General features: G+C 52.8%; 1 protein-coding gene across 1 annotated transcript; it reads right to left on the reverse strand.

The window, feature by feature from the left end:
- Positions 1–222: 222 nt before the first annotated feature.
- Positions 223–1,353, reverse strand: LOC123168066 (pathogen-associated molecular patterns-induced protein A70). Its single transcript, XM_044585933.1, has one exon. It carries the CDS (start codon positions 1,255–1,257, stop codon positions 526–528), a length of 732 nt encoding a protein of 243 aa, XP_044441868.1. The 5' UTR covers positions 1,258–1,353; the 3' UTR covers positions 223–525.
- Between the last annotated feature and the right edge of the window lie 9,626 nt (positions 1,354–10,979).

A 10,979-nucleotide genomic window follows, 5' to 3' on the forward strand; every position in this document is an offset into this window, starting at 1 on the left:
ATTGTTAAAAACTGTCTCAGCCACCTGCACAAGAGTTCTTCGGTGACTACTAAGCACGCGTGCTTCCTTTCAGCACGGAGGAATTCGGTGGTGATTTTCCGGTGCCAGCGATGATAATTGGCATTGCTGCGAACTAATGACCGCAATCGTGCGTGCGTGCTATTCACATACGCTTAGTCAGAATCCTGCAGAAATGGGTTAGTTCATCTGGCCAAGGTTGCAGAACCAAACCCAAAATGTGCAGAAATGGCAAGAGATTTACATACACATCATGAGATTAACTAGCTGTTGCAATCCACGGGATGATATGGTTCCACATTGCACAGACTTTTTTTATCCAAAACTAGAATATATTACTAGCATCCAAGCAGGGGAAAGAAAGTAAAAAAAAACGAAACAGAAGGGGAACGAAGGAAGGAAGAAACTACCGTCTCCTCTTCCTCCTCCCCGCATCTCTTCTCATTCTCCCCGCATCTCTTCTCATTCTTGCATCTAGGCCCCTGGATCTCCCCCTCCGGAATCGCTCTACTGCTCGGCGCTCGCCACGGCCGTCGCCTGCCCACGGCGGAGCGTATCCCGGTAGCGCATGAAGGAGTCGATGCGCTGCAGCTTCAGCTGGTGGCGGAAGTTGTTGATGAAGTCGTCCGCGCGCGCGTCCACCTCGCCGCCGGCCTCCTCGATCTCCTCCTCCGACACCGGCTCCTCCGGCTCCGCCGCGACGGGGCGGCGGCGGCGCTCCCCGTCCCTCGTCGTCGCGGGCCTGCGCGCCTCCACCACCTCGGTGTCCTCCTCGGCCACGAAGTGCGCGAACGCCGACTTGTCGCTGGCCGACTTGCGCAGCCGCGCCGGGAGCCGCGGCAGCTCGGCCTCGGCCGCCGCCTCCGACATGCTCCTCTCCATGTGCGTGTGCTCGGGCTCGAGCTCGCCCTGAGCCTCCGGCTCCATCTCGAGCGGCGGCAGCTGCTCGTCAGACCCCAGATCCAGCACTCCGGTCACCGGGGCCTCCGGGGCGGGGACGGTGAAGCGGGACATGTTGAACGACCGCAGCCGGTCCATCGCCATTGAGGGCACGCGGGACAGGCTCCTCCTCTCGCCGCCGGCCGCGGCCGCGGCCCCTTCCCCGCCCCCCGCCGGGGGCGAGGCCTTGGAGGTGACGGCGATGGTGCCGATGACGATGTTGAGCACGAGGAAGAGCACCCACGGGGTGAACCAGCCGTGGACGGTGCTCCACAGCGCAGGGATCGCCGCCTCCAGCATTGCGCCGCTTCCTCGCCGGATGGGGTTTGGGTTTTGGCGTTTTGGGGGAGGGGCGGAGGAGGTGGGAGTGGGAAGCGGTGGTGGGGAAGGGAGGAGAGTGGGGGTGCTGGTTATTTAAAGCTGGGAGGAAAGAGGTGGGGACGTTTCCCGCACATGGGATGCGAGGAGAACCGGACAGTCGAAGGCCCGTTTTTTTCTTCTTCTTCTAGATGTGCCACAGATATTACACATCTAAGGGGCTGTTTGGTTCAGAAGTCCCAGGACTTTTTCTAGTCCCAGGGACTAATAAAAAAAACTCTCTAGTAGAGTCTTTTTCTAATCCCTGTAAAAAAAGTCCCTCCCGTTTGGTTCCTAGGGACTTTTTAGGGACTTTTTCTAGTCTCTGGGACTAAAAAGTCCCTGAACCAAACACCCCCTAAGTCATATGTGATTGATTTTACGTCGAGATTCGTGTGGATATTTTTTTTCTTTTTTCTTTTCCTTTTTATGTTTGATTCACTCACTTAGATGTGCAATAACTATAGCATATCTAGATGTGCCCTAGACTCACCCTAATTATAATTATTTCTTTTGGCTGAAAATTAGTTCTATGATAAGCATTGCAATTTCCATCTCCATGACTATGCACTAGAGGCTGGGGCGCCACCTGAGGGCCTACATGCACTTATCTTATCTCGGTACATTCATCTGTCATGTTTGATACTCGGTATCACTCACCTATATCAATATGAAAGTATGCTAGTATAAAAAATAGGATTTATTAGTAGCACATAAATCAGACATACATGTAGTTGGTAAGAGCATCTAAAGCGGGACTTGGCAAATCCGGCCCTTCAAACGCCCGCGGGCGCGTCCGGACACGCCCGCAAACGCATCCGGACGGGCCCTCATATTTCGTTTCGTGCATCCATATATTTCAAATTCAGACTCTTAAATTCATGCAAATATATGCACGTCAATCATGCAACACAATGTCACACGTAAATAACAATTGTTGGTATCAAGCATACATAGTGTTTACATAAAATTTATTTGAAGTGCCAAACTCAAACATTGCCTCCTTGGTTGTCATTGTGGATCCACATATGCTCCAAAGATCAATGAGCAGATGCGTGTGCACCAGCTGATCTCGAAGATTCTGATGCATCTGCACAAAGTTCATAAGCTGAGTTGCATCTTGATTTTCCGAGATTTCAACTTGTTCTTCGGGTGCTTCGAAATCATGAGTTTGGGCTACACCATCACCCTCGTCCTTGACAATCATGTTGTGCAGAATAACACAACAGGTCATCAGCTGCCACACAGTTTCCGATTCCCACATCATTGCAGCGCTCCGCACAATTCCCCAACGAGCTTGAAGCACACCAAACGCCCTCTCCATGTCCTTCCTAGCCGCTTCATGCGTTGTTGCAAAGAGGCTCTGTTTATTGCGACGCGGCTCGGATATGGTCTTCACAAACGTCGTCCACTGAGGAAAGATACCATCCGCAAGATAGTACCCCATGTTGTAGTCCCAACCATTGACGGTGTAGTTGCGCGGCGGTTGTCGGTGTCAAAACCGGCGGATCTCGGGTAGGGGTCCCGAACTGTGCGTCTAACGTCGATGGTAACAGGAGACAGGGGACACAATGTTTACCCAGGTTCGGGCCCTCTCTATGGAGGTAATACCCTACTTCCTGCTTGATTGATATTGATGAATATGAGTATTACAAGAGTTGATCTACCACGAGATCGTAATGGCTAAAACCCTAGAAGTCTAGCTTGTATGATTATGATTGTCCCTACGGACTAAGCCCTCCGGTTTATATAGACACCGGAGGGGACTAGGGTTGTACAAAGTCGATTACAAAGAAAGGAATCTTCATATTTGGACGCCAAGCTTGCCTTCCACGCCAAGGAGAGTCCCATCCGGACACGGGAGAGGGTCTTCGGTCTTTGTATCTTCACAGCCCATCAGTCCGGCCCATGCTACATAATCCGGACGCCCGTGGACCTCCTAATCCAGGACTCCCTCAGTAGCCCCTGAACCAGGCTTCAATGACGAGGTGTCCGACGCGCTGATTGTCTTCGGCATTGCAAGGCGGGTTCCTTTTCCGAACACTCCATAATAGTCTTCGAACGCAACGAACGTGTCCGCCTCTGCAACACAAGTACCACACACAACCGCAGAGAGTATAATATTTCACGAGTCCAATCCGCTGACAACTTTTGTAGCGTGACATCACATCTCTGCCCGATCATTATTTCGAACCGTTTTCGTCCTGCCGTTCCACGTTTCGAGACGCGGTTTCATTGGCACGTCTTGTCGAAGCAGAGATCGTCTCCCCTTATTGCGGGATTTCTTATCAATACGGGCGTGGGTAATCCGACCGTGCCGTCTGCACAGCCCTTGGGAATAGGCGAGTTTTGAGGCAAGTGGGGAGGCGCTTGACACTCACTGCCTTTATAAGGAGAAAAGGATTCCTCTCTTTCACCCACGCCTTCTCTCTCTCTGCCCTCCCATTCTCGAGCTCCAACGCTCAAGTCCCCATCCTTTCTGCCTCAAGAAAGCACTCGATCATGTCCGGATCTGGAGCGCAAGGCAAGTGGATGGCCTCCTCCGTCAAGGAGAAGGACATCACCAAGCTTCGGGAGGCCGGGTACCTGGCCAAAGAAATCGCCCACCGGCTTCCGGCCAAGGGGCAGATCATCCCCACCCCGAAGCCCAATGAGAGGGTGGTGTTCATCCCCCACTTCGTCCACGGGTTAGGGTTTCCTCTCCACCCTTTCGTCTGCGGACTCATGTTCTATTACGGGCTAGATTTCCACGATCTAGCCCCAAACTCTTTCCTCAACATCTCGGCATTTATTGTCGTGTGCGAGGCCTTCCTCCGCATTCCACCCCACTTCGAACTGTGGCTTAAGATCTTCAACGTGAAGCCGAAGGTGGTGGATGGTCAACACGCAGAGTGCGGAGGTGCCATGGTGAGCAAGATGCCCAACGTTACATGGCCCAAAGGTACCTTTGTGGAGACCGTCAAAGGGTGACAGCAACAGTGGTTCTATGTCACAGAGCCCCGCGATGCCACCTGGGCCGCGGCTCCCGAATTCAAGTCCGGAGCCCCAATCTGGCTCACCTCCTGGCTAGAGAAGGGCCTGAATTGGTCTTCGTCGGACGAGCTGACAGCGCTGCAAACGCGCATCCAAAGCATGGTGGACAAGAACATCAAACTCGTCAATGTGATCCAGGTGATGCTAGTTCGCTGGAACCTTCCATGCCAGAGCCGGACTTGCCATTTATGGTAGTTCAATCCGACCGAGCACCAGACCTTGCAACGGTTCTTCGGAACTACACATGAAGATATCTGGAAGGTGCTCTTCAAGGGCAACGAGGCGCCGCCGGAGACGACCGAGGACCGTGGGCACGCCCTGGCCCATCCCGCCAGTGCGGTAAGTCTTTCGCGTTTCAAGGTGTATCCTTTTACTTGCTTGTTCAGGGAAGATACCTAAGCCTCACCATTTATTTTTTAGGGCTGGACAAAGAAGGCGGAGCGGATTCGGTGTCCGGCTCCACTGCCCAAGGAACCAGCCATCCCGCTTCTGACAAAGATGCTGGTACCGGCGCCTTACCAGGCGCCGGAGAAGAAGGCCAAGGGGGGCAGAGGTGGTCTCCGCCGCAAGGGTGCTTCGAACGTGACGTCCGAAGACAACGAGACTCACTCCTCCGCCGCCGAAGACGACGACGAGGAGGAGGAAGAAAGCAACTCCCCTCCTAAGGGGGAAGGAAGAAGAGGGTTGCCTCTACAAATCTGGTGGCAGAGGCGTCCAAGAGGGGGAAGGGCTCCCTCGCGGATAACTCCGCGTGGGACGTCGACAGCAGCCCAGAGCCGCGCCCCCGAAATAAGCCCCTGGCCGAATCATGAGTACTAAAAAAACTGGATGCGTCCATATATCCGGCCTCTCTACTTCATAGTCTTAACATGTTGAATCATGCACTTGCAGTCCGGCTCGGTCCGACCTCGAGCGATCCTCATCCTCGGGGAATTCGCTGGACCCGAAGGCGATGGACAGCGGGTCCCATTCGGGGGCCTCCTCTCCCAAGGCCATGGATGACATCAAGGTGTTGTCCCGAAGGATCCCAGGCCAGGGAGAGACTCAGGAGGCCGCCAGGGCGGTGCTGGAGGGTAAAACCTCGGACGCCGGACACATGGGGGAGCCAATCCCCATGGAGACTGGCGATGGGGGCCATATTCAGTTCGCCCCCAGCCGAATATGGTCCCGCAGACCTATACGGCTCCGGAATCCGGCGAGCAGCCTCCTTCGAAAGAAGGAGGTGTGCCTATTCTGCCGGTGACTTCTGTCCAACCAGAGGCACCGGATGCTCTCTTGGAAGCGCTGCGAAGTGCTTCCATTGTGGAGGAACACCATACCCTCATGAGTACGGTGATTGAGAAGATTCAGTCCGCGAAGAGCGGACTGGCCGAAGCCTGCACAAGCCTTCTAACAGGCTTTAAGGTAAGCAACACGATTATGTAAAAAGAATGTCACAGTATAGACAGTAGCCCCTGAGACTCTGTTCGGTGTTCGGAAAGAAAAGCCGGAAAGAGGATCAAAGAATCTTCGCCAGAGACTAACCATATGTGTCTATGTGATTAAGCAAGCGTCGTTGCTGACTGCGACCTCCCACGCTGCTGAAGTCTCCGGACTGAAGCAGAGACTGGAGCGGGCCGAGGAGGAGCTCGGCCAAGCAAGGAAGCAGCTAGAGGATAAGCAAGGTATGTAAGGACCTGTTGTATATTCAGTAAGAATAAATGATGTGTATTTACCATAGTGCCATGATATTTGTAGGAGTGGCGACCGAGGTCGAGGCCCTTAAAAAGGCGCTGGCCGAGGCCGAGGAGAGAGCTGCCAAGGAACAAGCCGCCTGCGAAAAGCACGAGGCCAGGCTTGATGAGGTCCAGCAGGAGCTCCAGGATGCCATGAAGAAATGCGAGTCCTTGGAGCGCGATATTACGGCTTAAGAGACCGAACTCGCCAAGGCTCGCCAAAGCGCACAAGATGCCCGGGTTGAAGCCCAGGGCGCTCTCCAGGAGATTCAAGAGGCCAAGAAGATTGCGGCGAGTAAGGCCTTCATCATGCCGAGAAAATATGTGAAAAAGAGGTACCTCTTACTAACCCGGATTTGGAGTTCTCTATGAGCGTTTGTGGATTTGCCTCGCAGTGTTTCTGACGCTGCGGAATTCTTCCGAGCCGAAGAGGGGAGCTCCACGGAGAAGCTGATTTGGTCGCAACACCTTGCGCCAGAACATCCGGTGCCCTTTAGCGACCAGCTAAAACAGCTGGTCGAGCTGCATAGGGTGGCCGAACTAGCCATGAAGGATTTAATAATCCGGTTGTGGCCTGCAGAAGCTATACCCAGCAGCTACTTCGGGCTCGTGAAGCGGCTGGTCACTGCCTGCCCCCGTCTTGACGTTATCAAGCGATCAGTATGCATCGAGGGTGCGCGGATGGCCTTCGCCCGTGTCAAGGTGCAGTGGGAGAAGATGAACGCCGTCAAGCTCGCGACCGAGGGACCGCCCGAGGGCAAGGAGCACCGCACGCCTGAGCTATATTTTGACAATGTCCTGGAGGGATCCCGCATTGTTGCGGCGCAGTGTGCGAAAGATGTGATCTTTGAATGAGTACATTCGTATTACCTCGCCCTATATTATGAAACAAAGTCGATTATGTAATGTAATGTTTGTTAAAAATTTACCTCCTGTGCGGCCGTTTTTATGAAATCTGAGAGTTGGCCAGTCGTCGGCTTCTACCCCCACGTAGGTAGTACGGGGGTGTTCGGGATGGAATCTAAACACTCTTGATCCAATTGTTTGGTCCTTGAAGGAGGTGTTTAGCGCAACGAACCAGGCAATCAGACTATGTGGCTTTAGCACCCTCACTTAGCCATAGGAGTTTGACAAGAAAAATGTAGGTGCAGCCCCTAGTATCCGAACTGGGGTGCTGTAAACACCTGATCGGGTAAGAACCGATTCGTCGCATAGTGCGGAAAAAATCGCTAAAGATTTGAAACCTCCGAAGAGCTGACCGGCTCTCGCCGCATCATAACAGTCAATTTTCGGCTTTCTCTACTGAGGTGCTCATCCGGATAAACCAGGACACAATCGCAGTACTTCTCCCTTTACTACCCTAGCTGATATAACGGAACGTAAGGTAGTAAGCACAGGAGCCGAGCAACCCAACTATTGACCAAAGACATAGTTCGGAGCTAGTGCATATAATGCTAAATTCGGGGTGCCGAACTATACTTTAAAGAGTGTTCGGACTTTGTTGCCGTATTGTGGGGCGCAATGAAGCCCCTAGCGGATTAAAGCGTACCAAAGTGTACGGGTGCAATAAGGTTATCAAAAAGGAGAGTAGCAAGCTAGTGCCGCAGAAGTTGGGCCGCAAGCTGTCTCCATTATAGTTTGATTAATACGTAAAAGCGTATTTGTACAAGTAGTGCAACAAGCAACGGGTATTTAATATGCCACAACCAAGGGAGAGTTGCGTGCGGGTCTTGAAAACAGGTAGAGTGATCGTTAAAGAGACCACCTAGAAATTCCCTTATACGTCAGTGCTTCTTGCCGTCTTGGTGTATCTATCCTTCGAAAGGACCGGTGATCAGGCCGTCAGGGAAGGCCTGTGGAAAAGAAACCTGAAAAGGAGAAAAAAGAAAAAGTGAAAGTATGTGTATCCAGGGGAGGTCGAGCCGTATTACAGATCACCATGTAGTTATGCCTCCATCTATGCCCATGGTATTTTGAGTGTGTAGTTATGTACGCGCGGTACAAACGCCGCCACTTGGTCGGGACTGGGTTGGAGGTCAAATTGCTAGTCGAGCTCTTAACGAGCTGGGCTGTCCTGCTGCAGAGTAGTCCAGACTTGTTTGAATGTGTCCCGGAGCTCGGCCACCGAATTAAGGTTCTGCTTGAAAAGGCCGCTCTGTACTTCTGCTCCTAAAGCGACAGTGTGCTCCTCGGTACGGAGGGAGCATTCCGTGTTTCCATTGACTGTTATGATGCCGCGTGGTCCAGGCATCTTGAGCTTGAGATAAGCGTAGTGTGGCACCGCATTGAATCGAGCAAATGCGGTTCGTCCAAGCAGTGCGTGATAGCCACTGCGGAAGGGGACGATATCGAAGATCAACTCTTCACTTCGGAAGTTGTCCGGGGATCCGAAGACAACCTCTAGTGTGATTGAGCCCGTACAGCGGGCCTCTACACCTGGTATGACTCCTCTAAAGGTAGTCTTTGTGGGCTTGATCCGTGAGGGATTAATGCCCATTTTGCGCATTGTATCTTGATAGAGCGGGTTCAGGCTGCTGCCACCATCCATGAGGACTCGCGTGAGATGAAATCCATCAATGATTGGGTCGAGGACCAGTGCGGCTGAACCGCCGTGACGGATGCTGGTCGGATGGTCCCTGCGATCCAAAGTGATCGGGCAGGAAGACCATTAAAGCGCTCCTGCTCAAGAGGTTCCTCAGGCATGATGAAATCCTCGTTGCCGAGGCCCATCTCATCCACGGAGAGTGGAAGATAATTATTGTCCTCCGAGTCTTCGTTTATGGCCTGTTCATCAGGGCTGACTCGCCCGTCCTCCCGTTAGTCCTGTTCGGAAGTTGGCTCAACGGGGTGTTCGTTGTCTTCGGCATTGTCCGGAGTATTGTTTTCTCTCGTGCCGGTATCGCTATCTTTTTCACGGCGTGACTTAGAGCAGCGCTGCTGACGTCGGCGTTTTGGTTGTATCTCAGGAGGTTTATCCTCGACTGGATCATTGTTATCGCCATTGTTCTCTTTAGGTGTATCCACCATGTACACGTCGTATGAAGAAGTGGCCGTCCAGCGCCCGGTAAACGGCGGGTTTTGGCCCTGCTCCTCTTCGGCATCGTCGTCCATACCGTCGATGTCTTTGGAGCCGTAATCGAGCATGTCGGTTAAGTCTTTGATAGTGGCTATGAAGTGGGCGGTGGGTGGGAAGTGAAATTCTCCGTCATCAGCCTCCAGTTCAAACCGGATATAATTCGGCTATGAGTCCCCCTCTAAGGAGAGTGTTTTTAATGAGTTTAGCACGTTGCCTAAAGGCGAGTGCCGGAAGATGTCCGCAGAGCTGAATTCGACGATCGATGCCTGATCAAGCTCGACGTACACGGACGCACATGGTTCGGAACCTGTAGCCGGAAGCGAGTCCGAGGTTCCGGTGACATAGATTCCACTCGAGGTTGGGTCTGTGTGCGGCTCCGACGCCGCTGGGTCTGCGGCTTCCGTGGCGGGGTTGAGCTTCCCATCCTCAGATGGCGCGATCTGCATCGGATCTAGGGCCAGAGCAGTTACACGCGCTATCTCCTGGGTATGGTCCGATGACAGATTTAAGTCATGTTCATCGCGGTGACAGGGAGCGGCTGCCGTGGTCTCGAATCCGTCGAAGATCAAGTCTCCGCGGATATCAACGACATAGTTCAGGCTTCCAAATCTGACCTGATGGCCAGGGGCGTAGCTGTCGAACTGCTCTAGATGGCCAAGCGAGTTGGCCCGCAGTGCGAAGCCGCCGAATACGAAGATCTGTCCAGGGAGGAAGACTTCCCCCTGGACAGCATTGTTGTAGATTATTGATGGGGCCATCGAACCTCTTGAAGACGACGCAGCGGAACTCTCAATGAAAGCACCAATGTCGGTGTCAAAACCGGCAGATCTCGGGTAGGGGGTCCCGAACTATGCTTCTAAGGTCGGTGGTAATAGGAGACAGGGGACACGATGTTTACCCAGGTTCGGGCCCTCTCTATGGAGGTAATACCCTACTTCCTGCTTGATTGATCTTGATGAATATGAGTATTACAAGAGTTGATCTACCACGAGATCGTAAGGGCTAAAACACTAGAAGTCTAGCATGTATGATTATGATAGTCCCTACGGACTAAGCCCTCTGGTTTATATAGACACCGGAGGGACTAGGGTTGTACAAAGTCGGTTACAGAGAAAGGAATCTTCATATTTGGACGCCAAGCTTGCCCTCCACGCCAGGAGAGTCCCATCCGGACACGGGAGAGGGTCTTCGGTCTTTGTATCTTCACAGCCCATCAGTCCGGCCCATGATACATAATCCGGATGCCAGAGGACCTCCTAATCCAGGACTCCCTCAGCGGTGATTCCCCATTGCAAAGCCTCCTGAACACCGGAGATCGTTGAAGCACGTTGATGTCGTTGTGAGAACCGGCCATTCCAAAGAAAGCATGCCAAATCCATAATCATGTGACGCCACCGCTTCTAGTATGATGGGTGGCCTCTCTGGTGTGACCTTCATACATTCCCCGCAGACCTTTGGGGCAGTTCTTCCATTGCCAATGCATGCAATCAATTGATCCGAGCATTCCTGGAAACCCCCTTGCCTCTCCAATAGCCAACAACTTCTCTGTGTCCTGCACATTTGGCTCTCTGAGATACTCCGGTCCAAACACCTCAACCACGACACGAGCAAATTTGGCAGTAGTCTTCATGCACGTGCTCTCCCCCATCCTGACCATCTCACCAACGACGTCTGTAGCAGTACCAAGTGCAAACATCCTCAGAGCAGCCGTGCACTTCTGCTTGGCTAAGAAAGAGAGTTGGTCGCAGCAATCCCTTCTCAGCTTGAAGTAGTCATCGTGTGCCTCCACTCCCTCCACAATGCACAAAAACAATGATTTCTGCGGCGAAAATGGCGACGAA

This window comes from Triticum aestivum, chromosome 7D (assembly GCF_018294505.1).
Source record: "Triticum aestivum cultivar Chinese Spring chromosome 7D, IWGSC CS RefSeq v2.1, whole genome shotgun sequence".
In the NCBI taxonomy this organism is placed as follows: Eukaryota; Viridiplantae; Streptophyta; class Magnoliopsida; order Poales; family Poaceae; genus Triticum; species Triticum aestivum.

Coding starts and splice junctions, on each gene's coding strand:
- LOC123168066 (XM_044585933.1), bottom strand. CDS start 1,257: ATGCTGGAGGCGGCGATCCCTGCGCTGTGGAGCACCGTCCACGGCTGG.